This window comes from Pangasianodon hypophthalmus, chromosome 16 (assembly GCF_027358585.1).
Source record: "Pangasianodon hypophthalmus isolate fPanHyp1 chromosome 16, fPanHyp1.pri, whole genome shotgun sequence".
Lineage (NCBI taxonomy): Eukaryota > Metazoa > Chordata > Actinopteri > Siluriformes > Pangasiidae > Pangasianodon > Pangasianodon hypophthalmus.
In genome coordinates this window covers 9,616,777-9,633,804 of record NC_069725.1, presented here as the reverse complement: position 1 = coordinate 9,633,804, position 17,028 = coordinate 9,616,777, and the positions used below count along the sequence as shown (strand labels likewise).

The window sequence follows — 17,028 nt, the reverse complement described above, 5'->3', positions numbered from 1 at the left end:
TTCAGGATTTTACTTTGAGCAACTAGCTTTGATAATATTCAGAGTCATTCTTAATCGAAATCCTACAAGGGTTTATTCTGCTAAAAGGAGCATGAAGCATGGCTGCAGAATTATGGTGGTGAGATCACACTGTCTCCTGGCTTTAATGAATGTGTGATGTCGTAGGGAAAGAGAAATGGCAGGGTGGTATGATTAGAAAGCAGGGGGTTCGACCTTCGAGAAGCAGATAACAGTTCAGATTGCCACTATCAGATTGGAAGCAGATTAGAAAAAGATTAGAGAACACAAAATGCGAGAGTGAAATGCAAGATGCATTGTTCACATACAAGCCTGCATACTTTATCTGCATCTGGGGATTACAAGTGACATTTTCAGAGCAAAAACATCCCTGTCCGTTACATTTCTAAGTCAAACTGTTGAACTTCTGGCAATTTAATGCACAGTGGTTTTAAACACACTGACAAGCTCTGTCTCTTTTAAAACTTTCTGCCATTGTCATGACTGTTGTCATTATCTGCATCTCAGATCAAAAGCTATGACCTTACATTTGAATGTATTTACTAATCTAGAAAACTGGTACACAAGACAGATACTTCGGTTTGTTTTAAAGGCTATGTGGGAGGTTTTTAAAATTCAGCCGCTAGCCTTACACATAAGGATGAAATGGGAATTCAGATACAACACTAGTTTATTTGCTCACAGTGTCACATGGTGCTATACTGCACCCACTATGTATGTTGCTATTGTACTAATTTCTAAAGATGAGCACTAGCAATACTCCAAACGAGTACAAAAAGCATGTATATCCAGGCTTAAGGTTGAACAAAGTCATTATTCAAAACCAAAAACATCAAAGTACATTCATTTTCAGTGCTGTCTATATACCCAGAGGGAGGAGGAGTTAGAGTTAAGGTCATGTAATTTTTTCAGCCCAGCTAGAGACTTTTAATACATGATTTCTACTTATCTGTATCCTTTTTCTCTTTCTGAATGCTAGTGTGGGTCATTTGGGTTTGCTCTCTCTGAGAGTTGGCGGTCTGAGAGATGAGCTCCAACTGTGCAGTAAGTATTGGTTTAGACTGGCTCGCACTGAAAGTCTCTCTGCATGGCATCAGTTCTTGCACGTGCTCATTAGGCCAAAGCTGAGAGTGAAATTCACTGTGCTTTGAAGAGAAAAATGAGGGGGGTGTTGTGGGTGTTCATGTCTTTGGTCCTTTTTATAAGAGCATCTTGTAATATTTTGCATACACCTGATTATTTGCACTTAGGAATGCATCGATGCTGATACTGCAATCTGGTATTGGATACTGTGCAAAATCAATGTTCTTTCTCAGGTGTGTGTTTTAAGTAAAATCAGTGTTCATATTGCCATTCTGACAAACTCAAAGCACAATTCGGGTCACATGACCAGAGCCATTTTCTTCTGTCATTGCCGCTGAAATGTTTCACTGTCTGTTCCAAGACAGAGCGCTGCTTAACATATAAATGGGGCAGCCGCAGTATTACAAGTCATGCCCCTCAGTAAAAAGAAACAATTGCTTTGTTGATAAAGCGCTTAAAATGCCTGGTCTTCAGATTCTTACACTGACATGGGAGCAGATATAGGGTGCTTTACTCTAGTTATTCAGCTGCAGCAACCTGGAAAAAATTGTCAAATATTTTTTGGTCAAATTTTAAATTTGTGCTTGAAACATCATCTTATTGATTCAATCCTGGGTCTCTCCCTATTAAACCAAATAAGTTCCTGGTCTTAGAAAGTAACCGTCCAGGAGCATTGCCAGGGTGGCCTCCGAGTGGACAGACTTACCAAAAGGTCTTTGCGGAAAATCAGTAGTTGGAGGTAATTAAGTATACAAACAGACTGACTGCACCTGAGCACTTACCAGATGGAGATTCAGTACATTGGATCTCTGTCTGTCAAACACCCTCTATACTGTCATTATGGGTTAGTCCCACAACATCAGCTGACACCAGGTAAAGACCCTGGCACTATGGTTTCAAATGTTTAAAATGTTTTAAAAAATCTTTATGATACTAAAAATGTATCATTTAGTTACATCCATAACTAAGATGTAATTAGAATTATATACAATATCCCTAAGATTAAATTATAACTCAAAGCTACAAAATGTCCTACTTTCTGCCTGATCAGACCTGTGTAGGCGTATCAGATATCACACAGAGCTAATGTTAGAAAAGCGTGTAGGAATGACAGTGAAGCTCCCATAGCTTTGTTTTTTGGCTTAAAAACAGAATAAACATTTTTCTTTCTTGTGTTCCAACCCCAACATAAAGTAACCAGGTTTTTACCAAAATGAAGGAAATTTATTACCTTTTTATTTATGAGAACATAGGCGTAATATAATCAAATAGGAACAAACTTTGAACAAAAAACATGTAGTATCCTATAAAGCTTAATGGCTTTTCTGGCTCGAGTCTACTTTTGCAAAGTTGCAAAAACCTGCCCATTTTAATGTATTATTATTTAAATAGGCTACACTTACTTAGGATCTCTTTCAGTTGAATTGGGGCTGTAATTCTTTCTTTTTCTCTTCTTTTCTTTTTTTTATAAAAATGATACGCTGATTGAAATCACACGAGACATGACATTGATCCAAAATTATTTGTACATAAGTAGATAATAAGCTAGTAAGAATAATAATAAGCTACACAGAATAAAAAAAAAGAACCAGTTATTAACCAGTACCATAAATTTCTGTTCTGGAACAGTTAATGATTATCACATTTTTGTTCCTAGCAGAATACCCTATATTTCTGGTTTCTGTGTTTGTTCCTCAAACCAGATCGGAATCATGTTATTTACTCACAAGTCATGAGTTGTATATGGTGTGTTTTACTTACCCCTAGTGACTGTGTGCTCATGGAAGCAGCAAATTAAGGTAAGATTGAGGTTTGGGTGCAATTCACTGTTAATTCCCCTCTTACAGCTAGCTAAGCCAGTTTAAAAAGCTAAAATTGACCAGCAGAGCATGTTATTGCAAAATGCGTAGGCAGGTCACATGTCATGTCAGGTTTAATAAAATTGATTAAAATGAGTTTTAATGTCCTTTCATCTAACCGCCTACTCTCACATGGCAGAAACCACCTTATAATTCATTTAGGGTTGTCAGCTTTGGTGGTGAAGCTCAACAAGATCAGATTAACTTTTCTGTTATAATATTGTGATTTTATGATGCAAACATAAGAATAATCATTCTTTCAATCATGTAAGTAATGATACAAATGTGTTAATTTGATAAAAAATACAGCTAGGTGAAGATCAGGATTGTAGTGCAGCCACTCTGCTAAGGTAAAACTACTCACCATTACCACACATGAACTACTACACTAGAACTGTGGTTGTAAAATGATAAAAATGTAGTTTTGTTCACATGCAGGCACAAAGAGGCTGAGTGAACAGGAAAGAAGTCATTTTAGCTTCTGTGGCTAATTCAGATCGGTACCAAATATAGTCCTTCCCATCTCAACCTGGTTGAAGTAAATCACAACAAAAGACATTCAGCAATCTCTTAACTGACTATACTAACATTGTTCATTCTTTTCCAGATGATGGTTAATTCAGAACAGAAGCTACAGCTAATAGTAAAGCGCTAATTATATACGTAGGTTGACAACTGGTTTGAAAGTGATGGATAGTCATTTAAAGAGAAATGCTGCTCCAGTTTTTCCTGTATTGGCGTTTGGCTGCCATGACTACTTTACTGAGTGCATACTTGGCTGTTTGTATGCAACTCAGTCACCAAACCTGCAGTGGAAAATCAGTCTTCTCTCACAGCTGTGTACTCATGCTCGTAGCTACCACTGAGAACACTGATGTCATGTTCTCAGTATTTTTTCTGGTGGTTTTGATTTTTTCCATGGAAACAGATTCTTTGTGAATAGTGTTGTGAATAATGTTGCATGGTCAGAAGCAAATTAATTCTGTTCAAAAACAGTGTGTTCCACGAGGTGTGTATGTATTTAAAAGAACTAGTTTTTGATACGTGTGCGACCTGAACAATAGAGTTTTCTCACAGTTCATGAGAACTCCAATGACCATGTGACATTTCTGAAACACCACACACAACTACGACTTACAGAAACAAGTGAGTGACATGAGATTTGACCATCAGTTTTAGCCCATTAATGCCAATGCTGGATTGTAGTCTATTTTATAGCACAATTTTCATCTATGTGTTGCCACTGAAATAATTTTCAAAGTGATTACTGTTGCTCTCGAAATGCACTAAAATACATAGATTAATACTATAGTCTTCAAAAATCTCTCAGGTAGGCATGTCCCCAAACCTCCCTGGAGGGACTGGGATTCATGACCATGATATTTAAAAAATCCTGGCTAGGGCCCTGGCTATACTGACTTATGTAAGGATAAAATTGGTAAAGGTTTGCTTGCAGATGTTTATACAACTCACTCCCCCCAGCTGGATCCATTTGAGCAGCTGTTACTGTGTATTAATTGGAAATCAGAGTGGCGATGTAATGGTTAGAGCTGAACTGATTACTGATATTTTGCAGCTATGACATAAACCTTGGGAAGAGAAGTTGGAGAGAGTGATTTACAGAGACCACTAGGGGCTGGTAAGGTAATATCCAAGGACACGCAGAAAGAGCTTCTGTTTAATTTTTCCTTGACAGAGTGTGAGCTACTTTTTTTTAGCTGCCACCATGTTGTATGAAGCAGTGCTTTATATTTACGTCACATTATTATTCTGAGCCAGTCAGAATCCTTTAATACACTATACGGCCAAAAATTGTGGTCACCGGTCAGTTAAGCCCATATGCGGGCCTTCCCCAAACTGTTGCCACAAAGTTGGAAGCACACAATTGTGTAGAATGTCTTGGTATGCTGTAGCATTACAGTTTCCCTTCACTGGAACTAAGAGGCCCAAGCATGTTCCAGCATGACAATGCCACTGTGCACAAAGCGAGGTCCGTGAAGACATGGTTTGCCAAGGTTGGACTGGAAGAATTCGAGTGGCCTGCATAGAGCCCTGACCTCAACCCCACCTAACACCTTAGGGATGAATTGGAACGCTGACTTCATCCCAGTCCTCCTCATCCAATATCAGTGCTTGACCTCACTAATGCTCTTGTGGCTGAAAGGGGAAGAAATTCCCACAGCCACACTTCAAATTCTAGAGGAAAGCTGTCCCAGGGGAGTGGAGGTTATTATAACAGCAAAGGGGGGATTAGATCTGGAATGGGATTTTTACAAAAGCACATATGGGTGTGATGGTTAAGTGTCCACAAACCTTTGGAATACTTTTGAAGTACTCATTGAGCTGAGGTGGAGAGGTAAAGTGGTTCAAGAAGTCCTCATGCTAGCATTCTGAGCAAGAAGATTTAGACTGTCAGTCCCAAACCAGTTTAGACTTAATTCAGTGGAACACTCAGAGAGACATTTTCATTTCTGCTGTATTTGGCCATGTAGACTAAGGTCTGGGCCATTAGCTTTTGTGGCCATGTCCTTGTTACTAATTGTCCATTTGTGAGGGAAAAAAAATAAAAGCAACCTTTTCTCTGAGGCTTTGCTCCGTACTTAGCCACTAGTCCTTGGACTTTATGTACTCTCAGTTGTTGAAAGTTGCTAAGCTGTTCTCTAGCTCTGTGGCCTCCATTAGAGCAAGTTTGCGTTGGCATTGACAATGTGATAGATCAGACATTCTGTCCTTTTGGCTAGTGAAAAAGATGACACTCACACATTTTCTCTGAGTGTGGCTTTAAGAGCCTGCTGTAAGCAGTTGGAGTGGTCATTATGATCATTTGATGGCTAGAGATTTGAAGTGATTATGATTAGCTGGTTTGTTGTTAAGGAGTACATTAATGAAAGCTCATCACATTTTCCTGAACTCAGACATGTTTCCTGAGTGAGGGTCCTTGCGTTAGCACTTAAAGCTCAGATTTAAATCTCCTGCCATTGCCTTTTTTTAATAATTTCAACAACATTCACACGGTCAGAGTTACTTAACGATTAAAAAAAATCATTTGCTGAGTTATTTCTGAGTTATTACTCAACACAAATTACTTATTACACTCATAAGACAAATGCTTACAGCCAGGATATTTTCTTAGATTATACAAGGGTGTCCAAATGAATAATTTGTTATCTAGCCTGTTGGCGAGTTTTGGATTAATTGAAAAGGCTAAACAGTGGTAGCTATTGTAATGTAATACAATGTGATAAGCTAGGTATCTAATTAAGTGCATTAATACAGACTAACAGAGGAGTAGATTTATTCCCATGGAGGGGACGAACTGTGTAGCCAGAGCCCTTATCCACTCCACAAAAAGTCAACAAAACCTCAACAAAAGGTCACCAACTCATTAGGCAGTGTTTTAGCCATGAGCTGTGGTGTACTGTCTGTACATTGCACATACAGTATATGATATTATTTGAGAGACTTTATTTTGTCTATATATATTTAATTGTGAGATGACTGTTACTCATAGCAGGACAGGTAATCAACAGCTTTGTTTGACTTCATTTTGTGCTGTTTTGTTGTTTCCACATACCTGCATGTTCCTGATTCTGAAAAGATCACATATCACATGATCATCTAGTAGAAATTATTCTACCATTATTCAGATCACATCTTGGCTGATGTGTGTAGTGCAGCAGGTGGAGGAATTTGGAAGTAGGTGCTGTAGTTACAGCATAAAGGTATGCTGCACCACCATGAAGCTTATCAAGGTAAACATGCATACTGAATGAAAACTTGAACCTAGGTTGTAGCAACTAAAAAATAATAATAAAGAGAAGACTAATAGCCCTGACATAAAATCTGCTTGTTCTAGATGCCTGGGCCACTGATTTGTTCAGCCCTGATTATAGATACAGAGATGCCAGGCATCTATAAATGGAAGTACTGAATAGCTTTTTTATCTAATTGATTTACTTGATTAAGGCATCGATATATCGTGGTTCGTGTTAAGGCATGGTTCACATTTTCGGGTTCTTGTCTAGTGATCAGAAGGTTGTGAGTTCAATTCTCAGGACTGACAGAGAGCCAGTGATGTACTTCAGCCGGAATGTGATGAGCACTGGCACCTATACCAACTGTAAGAGAGTGAGGGCTATAACATGCTTCCTATGAGATGTGCAGCTTTGCTATCACAAGCTCATGCAACAGGGCAGCTGAGCACACTTGGAGGAGAAGTTAACTACCCTGTTCTGTATACATGAGCTCACACACACCCATGATTGGCTAGTGTAGCTCTAATTGACAGAGGAGAGAGGAATCCCCTTCTAACCACCCAGAGAGCAGGGGCAATTACCGCCAGTCATGAAAGGCCACGGCACTGCTGGGATTCTATCTCGTGATCTCACGGCAAGAGAGAGATTGATTTTCTGTTGAGCTACTCAGAAGCCCTTTCAGCATTCATTTCTGCATGAGAATAAATGTGAATGTAGAACATCCACAACACGGTATTAAGATCGGAGATTACAGTGATTACAACATGCCTCTTACTTGGTTTGGGGATTGCTCATTAATCCTGTGTTATTTGTATGAATGTGGCATATCCAGCTCGACCTCGCTCCCATGCACTGCATATTGATTGCTGTGGCTTGTTTTGCCTTGGAAAGGTCAGGAAGGGGTACATGGGCTTTTTCCACTCTCAGAGCTCACTGTTGGGCAGGGCGCAATTTGCAAACCAAAAAATCTCTTTGTGTAGCTTATTGACCTAAGCTTCCATTTGTTTCTACGCAGGTCAGCTGCGTTTGAACTCAACAGAGTAAAGGAGCAAGCTGCTCTAACCTATGCTACATATAAATGCATATAAGAGACTGATGTTTGTTTCTAAGAGATAACACAGTCAGTGTTGACTTGAACAAAATTGTTAATGTACTGGATTTGTGAGGTAATCTAGTAAACAGCACTGTTTCCATGGTTTCCTAATCATTCTAAGAGGACGGGTTAAACCTTAGAGGAGAAAGCATATGGATGTAGTAGATATAAACAGATGTAGCCATGTGGGTGTCTGATGGACAGACAGAGACGCATGTATATTAAGAGAAAGAGATGTTTAGGAGCGAGTTTTATTTTCATTACTGATTCCAGTTACCTAAGCAACAGTCGCTGATAGGGAGATGCGTTTAATTATGGCAGAGCATAATTAAATGCAAAGTACGGCTGCATCAAACAGCTTGGATGAGTAGCGCTCAGTCTCTCAGCAGCATTCTGGGGGAGAGAGAGAGAGAGGAGAAAGAGGGAGGGAGGCAAGGGGAGGAGCTAGCATTGGAGTGGAGGGAAGGAGAGAGGGGAGGGGGCGTAGTGAAGGGAGGATGAGCACAGAGCTGCTAGCAGGTGTGTGGCAGAGTTGAAAGCAGCACCAGAGATTGCACTGCCTTGGCTGGGGAAACACACAACCACTGCTACTGCTGCTGCACGGTGAGTAACTTCTTCACCTCATCTGCTTTAATGTTTGAGCTTCAACATCTGGTGCACTGTGATGATGCTCAGCTTGCTGGTGTTATGTTGTTTAGATGAGACTGTAATTTTCAGTTTTGGGGTGACGGAACAAACAGAGAAGCAACGCACAGGCTCGGAACAGATTGTTACAAAGCTAGTTATTCAGGTTCATTATGTGTAGCTGACAGCTGTTGTAGGGTTTTAAGCAGCACAGGCTGAGATCATACGCATGAGTCTGGTGCCTGTTTGGAGCATGATGTGTAACCAGATAGCCCTTACACTCCTAACCCTATGTTGTGCTCAGTGACCTTGCACAGTTCAATTCAATTCAGTGTTTTTTTTATATATATATAGTCCCCACTGCCATTGCTCTCTCTTTCACACACACACACACACACACACACCCCTACATAGAAGGAGGCTGGCAGATTTTCCATAGCAGCAGTAGTACTTGTATCCAGTGGGACAGACAGATCGGTGAGCAATAACAAGGTTCTGTTCACGCCTCATTAGCTGTAATTAAGTGCTCGGATAATGACGTGCTATATCGGAGTTCCTGTCAGACAGAGAAATGTTTAAGTGTTATTTTAGGACTTTCAGCCTCCATGAGGTGCAGCTGTCAACCTTCCAGCCCTAACTCCAGAATTTCTGTCTGCATCAATTTCACTTCCAGACAAATTTGGTTGGGAAAAAAAAAAAAAAAAGATCATGAGCGATGGGTACATCGCATTCGAAATGTGACTCACTCTGTCTGTCTCATTCTGCTGTGGAGAGCTTTTAATATCTCATTTGCTCTCTGTTGAAGTCTCTTCCGGAAAGCTGAGTTGGTCTGCTCAGAGGAAAATGAGAGAAAGAGCAAGACAGAGCGAGAGCGATTACTTATTTGGATCTGCAATCGAAAACAACAGAGAGTATTGTAGCAAGTCTTGCACTCTCTGAACAAGATACAGAGTTCATTAATATGCTGTCAGAACCCATTTAGCTGAAATATTAGAGATAAACTAAAGAAGCATTCAGTTCAACAGGCTGCTGTCAGTCTAAAAGCGTCTCTCAGTCGTCTGTCTCAGTTTTATTGCCCATATAAGTTTTATTTTAAACAATACTTTGATTGATTCTATTTCTGTAATGCATACTACTCATGCAACTTAAAATTGCTTTACATTGCAGGTCTAGAGTATATTTCTTTAATTTGTGTGCATGCGTGAAGAGGAAACCCCTTAGAGCTCTAGTCAAATCACGCAGTTCCAGTTTTTATACTCTCTTATATAAACTTGATTAAAACTTATGATCTATAACAATGTTATTATTGTTCAGCATGCGGTCTCTGTATGGTAATTACATTATAATTACAATATACAGGATATTCCCTGTTTCTTTTAAGACAACAACTGAACCAACTTCTCCAGAATCAACTCCATGTTCTATTAATATTATTGTACATTTGTTCAGTCAAACCGCCTGATAAAAACGAAGCAGGCTGTTGTTCTATTAATGTCTGTTGCACTTAAGGAACAGAACTGAGTCACCTACACATGTGCTGCTTACGTGTGGTGAATTCTAGATAAGGGTCTTTTGGACTCCCAGGAGAGAGGAAAGATCAGGATTATTTAGTCAAATCCTAATTAAATTGGTGTAGATTAGTGGTTTCTGATTAGCAGGGCTCTGATTACTGGCTTGCCTGCTGAAAAATCTCTACTGGGTAATTTAAGTTCTGAAAAAAAAAAAAAAAATGGAAGGTTACCTGATTATTCTGCAGTTGAGGGCTTGTGCATCATTAGCTTTATTATTGGCTATACTGTATGTTTTTTATTAATTATAAATCAAAAACTGTCAATTAAATGTTATAAATTTAAGAGTGATGGTATTTTTTAAAGAAAACTCTTTATCTGATATTATTCCCAGTTCACAGGAGTGCATTAATCATGCAAGAGCATGTCTAATTTTATTGGCAGAGGATGCTGACATGTTCACCATGAGGAAATTTGTTATTTAGTAACACCTGTTTACTGCCTAGAGCAGTCATAATATATGCACGCCTCCAATTACGGAGGCATAACAAATTGGAAGGGTTGTTCCCCTCACGTTTCCATCTCATTGGCTGTGTATTATATATGCTGTTGATCACTGATGATTGTGATAATAGCAGTGACGTGTGTTTAATGAATGCAATGTGCTTTTGCTCAGTGAAGCTCATTGTCTATGGAGCATGGAAGCTGACAAAAGTTTTGAATGTGTAATGTAATACAATGTGATAAGCTAGGTAGCTAATTAAGTGCATTAATACAGACTAACAGAGGAGTAGATTTATTCCCATGGAGGGGACGAACTGTGTAGCCAGAGCCCTTATCCACTCCTGAGAAACTTTCTGATGTAGCACATCAAAACCTCAACAAAAAAGTCACCAAGTCATTAGGCAGTGTTTTAGCCATGAGCTGCGGTGTTCTGTCCGTACATCGCACGTACAGCATATGATATTATTTGAGAGACTTTATTTTGTCTATATATATTTAATTGTGAGATGACTGTTACTCATAGAAGGACAGTTAAACAACAGCTTTATGGTTGACTTCATTTTGTGCTGTTTTGTTGTTTCCACATACCTGCATGTTCCTGATTCTGAAAAGATCACATGTCACATGATCATCTAGTAGAAATTATTCTACCATTATTCAGATCACATCTTGGCTGATGTGTGTAGTGCAGCAAGCAGAGGAATTTGGAAGTAGGTGCTGTAGTTACAGCATCAAGATATGCTGCACCACCATGAAGCTTATCAAGGGTAAACATGCATACTAAATGAAAACTTGAACTTAGGTTGTTGCAAAAAAAAAACCCTAATAGCCCAGACACAAAATCTGCTTGCTCTAGATGCCTTATTTGTTCAGCCCTGATTATAGATACTGAGATGCCAGGCATCTATAAATGGAAGTATGAAACAGCTTTTTCTATCTAATTGATTTGCTTGATTAAGGCATTGGTAGCATGGTTCGCATTAAGGCATGGTTCACATGCTTTGGTTGATACATTGATTTTCATGCTTTGGTTTAATTCAGCATATCATAATATCATAATCAAATCATGATAGTGCTAATAGTGAAAGCTTGAAGTCACATTACAAAGGACAGTAAAGAATAGAGTAAAGAATTCCATCTGTAGCCCACAGGGAGAGGAGCAGCTGAAGCCTTTCTCCAGTAATTACCTTTTCAGTGGACTGTGTGCTACAAAGACACCTTCTCCCTTCCCACAGCAGGGTGTTATAGGCTGTAGGGAAGCATCAGTGGAAAACCGGTTATTGCGCTCTCTTGGGAGCCTAATGGGAATTTCTACCATGTCAGAGCAGGATGAACAGGAGGAATTAATAACCCTCTTCCTACTACAATGCATGATTTCAAGTGTGCATTTGGCAGAATATCAGCTATGACACTGATACACGAGTTATACATTTTGTATTTACTGTATTATCTTTTGGGGTAAATTGGGAGTTAACGTCATGGTACCTCAAACATGATACATTTCTTTCATCATTAGTCATGGAGATGATGATCAGTAAATGAGGATCCATTTGGCAGGCTCTGCTCTGCTCTACGATTAAGACTCACGGCATTATGAAAGATGGAGGCAATCTGAAGAGTTTGTTTTGGCTCCTGCCTGAAGTTCACTCAAGGTCCATGCCTCATTCTGTCTGTCTGTTTTAGCTCAGTGTGCCTTACGGATTTTATCCAAGTGCCTTCATTTAAAACAATATATCACAATAATGTTCCATAAGAAATGTATTTTAAAAGCCTGGCTATGAAAGCAGAAAGATGGTATTATTTAACAGAAAGCCCCTTATGTGCATTATGAGGGAATTTGAAAGTTAATAAAACCTGCATTGTATTCTATCCTACTTGGCATTTCCACAGCTATTTATGATAATGAAGGTTCAAGAGGGTACAACCCAAAGGAGGCATATCGGAGAGTAACCGAATTTCACTCGAAAATGCCTGTCTGTTCCATGATGCATGGGTTTGCCAGGCAGGGAAGGTTTAATGAAACTGGCGTATGAAGTGCAACCCCCTAGTCAAGACTTGATCCCCAGAGATAGCTTCCTTAAGGTTTGTTTCCAAGCCAGATTCCAGTGCTGCAGAGCACAGCAAAGAGGATCAGATAACATTAATATGTGGAAGTGGAAAAAATGATAGCGCTATAAATTGGTTTATTTGAGATAAAATCATTTTTAGGTTGTTTCAGGTTGAAAATGAGAAAATCCAATCACAGAGCTGTTTGAGGAGTTAACAGTGACAGTGACACAAGTGCTGCAGGACTCTATTTCCAACAACTAGCCAAAAACAAGTGCCAGATGGCTGTAGAAAGAACAGAAAGAGTTCCAACTAAAAACATACACACACACTATAAAATTAACGCATTTTCATACTTTCCCATTTTTTTCGGGGACAGACAGTTCAATGTGTTTGGTTGAGTATGACACTTTTCTAATCCAAATGCAGTAAAGTAAAATCTGGGGTCTGATGATCCAAGATTCTCCTCAAGTGAATTCATGTGCGGATTGCATCATGATGTAATCTGTGTGATATAAGATAATATTTAAATGAAATTTTTTTACATGTCTGGGTGAGCTTGATTTCAAAGACTGGCGGAAGAGTACAACTGAAACATGTCATACATATGCATAATTTCACATCGAGTATAGCGCTACCTAAAGGCTCAAATTACTAAAAAGCTGTTATATAAAATATGAATGCAAAATTGAAGAAAGTAGACCTGATCAAAACATATGTAAATGAAAACCCTTTCACAGGCCCTGTTCAAATGCTGTTGGTTTGGAGGTGCAAACGTTAAGTGTAATACTAAATATAAAGCCAGTGGTAAGATTAAGCCATAATTTCAAGGAATATTCTTGTTATTTTGACTGAGACATAATAGTTTAATTTAGTCATTACATGAAAGAAACAGGTTTACGCAAATGTAATACCAGCCCTTCGGTTGTCTTATTCTATATATACGCACAGTAATTTCAGGCTGAAGTCACGAAGTCACTTTCCAAAGATTGCATCTTCATTAAGGCAAACACAAAAAAAAACCCTGACAAGACATGCTATTTTACTCATGTAAGAAAAGCAATCGTGTGCAGACCCTGATAGTAAATCAGCTTGAACACTTTTATGTCTAAATAGACATATACACTTACATGCACTCAGAGGGAAAGTGCTGCTTCATCATAGCTCAAGGACTCTAAGAGGATCTGAGGTAGAATGTTGCTCTTTTTACTCTTCAGTACTGACTCTGCCAATGGGTACCAGTGTTCATTTGTTCCTTTCCATACAAAATAATGTATGGAATTGTATTTATTTAAGTTGGAATTAGAAGTTCTGCATTTAATTCTGGGTCAATATTGAAATGAACGGTGTGTATTTGTATTCAATTTCTATTAGCTCAAGCAGTGTTTTTGCAGTAACCTCATTTGTGCTGCTTGATGTAGAAAAGGCTTGATCCCTTGGAGAGGACGTCCAAAGTGCTTTAGGTTCCTGCTGAATTAGAGGCATATCTTTGGCCAGATATCTTTCAGCCTGAGGATCATACCACAGTTGTTTTATGATGGGAAATTGAAGGTCATTCTTCAGCAGCTCACTCACATTGCCACCGAATCATATTTAGCCAGCATTGTAATACAACCTGTTTTGTCTCAGTCTCAGAATAATGGAAAATCTAATTATGACCAGATGTAAAAAAAATAATAAAAAAAATAATAAAAAGGCAGAAGAGAGAAGAACTGAATTGAATTACTCATCCCTCCCCTGCAGCAGATACCTATTGCTCATCTTCCCCATGTGAAGTACTCATACAGATCCAGGAATCTGCTAATGAAAGTGCAAAGACTGCTGGGAGGTGCTTCCTACACAGCTGTATGGAGTAATACAAATGTCAACCCCCAGGCTGCCACATTGATAAAGCTTCCCCTCCTGTGACCTCACAGTCTTTGTGTTTATGTGTGTATACACTATGTGTGTGTTTGTGCATGAGAGGTGATGCGGTACTAAACGGCACTGCATCTGTCTCTCTGTTTTTGCAGGAAACAGGATGGAGGAGAGCCGCGTATCTCTAGCACTCTAGACGCCACACTGCTCCAGGCTCCCCTGCCCTACACTGCCCCTGCATTCCTGAAGGTACTTCTCAAGCTCTGCACTTCTGTAACACACACATCGCTGCCTTTAACACTAAGCCTTAAATCCTCCCTGCTGCCTTCCTTTAGCTTTGCCTTTTCCTCTTGAACTTCAATCTATTCCCTGCTACATTACCAAAAGTCTTCATACGGAATGGCTCGGCTTTTGAGGACAGTCTTTGCCATGGCATGAATTGTGTAAACTTTGCTAGCTTGATATTAACAACTGACACAAATGACTGACATGAGAGTGAGTTAATTCACTGCTGTGTGATGTTTTTTTTATTTAAAAAACATCTGTCTTGGTTTTAGTCAGGATTCCTCAGTCACACTGTTTGTTCCTGGAAACAAACATGTGATTGTTGAAATAATGCACATTATAAAGCCTCTTTTTTCACACCAATTGCTTGGCAATTTGCTCAGAGCTCTAGGGATCCGGCTGTTTTATAAAACACATTTCCTGCTTACTAACTTAAGGCCCTGCAAGAGATCCACTAATTATTGAACTGTATACGGTGCATTGTATGTGTGTTTAAATAAGCGGGAAAAAAAGAAGTCAAAATGGTTTTTCACCCTTGCACGTTAGAACTTGTTAGCACAAAATATAGTACAAAAAGAGCGCAAAAGTTTGCATGCCCTATGGTTTGTGGGTGAAAGAAGGAAAATAAAGATCTCAGTAAAAGCTTAACATTCACAATTTAGTTACTTTTGGTAACGAAAGACATCTGTGAAATTTAACGCACTTATGCCCTTAGGCATGAATTACTAAGATTGAAAATAATGCAGGCTAATTCGCATGTGCAATGGGATAAATCGATTTTTTCTTGATAGTTAAGGCAAGTTCAGATCTCAAAGAGAGATCCAGAGAGATGAAATGGAAACTGAGCGTCGACATACGCATATCCAGTATAACAGCAATTACAGGCAGTGAGGTCTGTTGAAAAATTGTTCATGATACACCATTATGCAAAATAGCCAAGTGTCTTTTTTGTTTAGAAGGTACATGTCAATAAAACCTTTTCACGGGCTTTGTTTAAGTGCTGCTGGCATTGGATGTGCAAACATGTTGTGAAGACCTAATACGAGACCATCTTGGACACCTCTGTTCTGAGGCACAATCTTGATAACCATTCTCATTATTAAATCCTACTGAATTGTGTAATTTTGTCTTCAGCTGGTTTTTCAGGTGATAAATTAATCTATTTGTATGGAGTCCTGCATCATTTTGCTACTTTTGGGTAGACACACCCCAAATTGCATATACGTTAAGGCAAACATGTAAAATGGACCAGACGTAAAATGTAAAGCTTGCGCGTGTTTACATACACAAACCTTCAGTAAATCAGGGCCTTAATGTCTTGTTGGTATATGTTTGTTTTCTCTCTCTTCGTCGTTTTGTCCTAAGGGTGTGCAAACTTTTGCGTTATTCTTTATATCATCTGCTCACAGAAGTGCTGTGGGATCAGACTTTTCATACAGTTTTATTTACTGGCTGTGTTTAGGTACAGTGGCGCAGAGGGCAGCACTGCCTCACAGCTCCAGGGTCCCTGGTTCGATCCTGAGCTCGGATTACTGTCTATGTGAGGTACCTCCCCCAGCTCCCAAAATCATGCCAGTAGGTGGATTGGCTACTCCAAATTGCCCCTAGGTGTGAGTCAATGTGTGTGTGTATGCACGGTGCCCTGCAACTAACTGCTGTCCCATCCTGGGTGTATATCTGCCTCACTCTCAGTGTTTCCAGTACCTACTATATCCCTGACCAGGATAAAGCGATTACTGAAGATGAAGGAGTTTGTTTAATATAGCCTATGCAACCCCAAACCAAAACAAAATACGGAGGCAGTCATCGAATACGGACTCAAACACTCGAACGTCATCATTATCCATTCCTTGTTTTTGTGTGTGTTTATATTTCCAAATGCTTCCAATGCAAGTGAACAGAAGGTAACCCACAGACCTTCTAATGTATATTTTACACTCAGCTGCCCACAACTCCAGACCTCCATTTGACGCACGTCCATGGACAGGTTTTTATCAGGCCAAAACAAAAAGTTTTGTTCAAATGAGTCAACATTGGAGCACAATATAGTCACAGATTGAGGCTCACTGCATCCTAGCCTCAGACGCTTTATATGTGTGTATAAGGCAAACCAAGCTGTTTCCAGGATGTTGCCCACATGCCTGTTTCTGTATTCACAATTGCTTTACCCTACAGGCAGGCAAAAACAATGGGTGTGGCTGATTATTTGCAATGCCAGTCAAATAGCCTCTACTGTGAAAGTAGAGAGTTCTTGACTGCATTGAGTGATGAAAACAACCAGACTCTCTAACAATAGCTGGAATTTTGCTTTGCGAGACTATATGGAAGGGGATATGGAAGGGAGTCCTGCATTATGGCTGAAGTGCAGAGACTGAAATATCCATGTGAAATCTGAT

General features: G+C 39.4%; 1 protein-coding gene across 22 annotated transcripts in view; it reads left to right on the top strand.

Annotated features, from left to right (window-relative positions):
• rap1gapa (RAP1 GTPase activating protein a) overlaps positions 1-17,028 on the top strand; it is a 123,413-nt gene that overhangs the window by 72,628 nt on the left and 33,757 nt on the right. For 17 of the 22 annotated variants that reach the window (XM_053240607.1, XM_053240592.1, XM_053240599.1 and 14 more), the window contains one exon: positions 14,503-14,596. Coding sequence is in view for 16 of the 22 variants with exons in the window: in XM_053240592.1 (XP_053096567.1) it covers positions 14,503-14,596 (94 nt within the window). In the remaining 6 variants the exon portion in view is untranslated. Of the gene's footprint in view, positions 1-997; positions 1,063-8,299; positions 8,412-14,502; positions 14,597-16,094; positions 16,178-17,028 lie in introns of those variants that run through there. The other 5 variants (XM_053240608.1, XM_053240610.1, XM_053240611.1 and 2 more) reach the window with 4 other exon arrangements.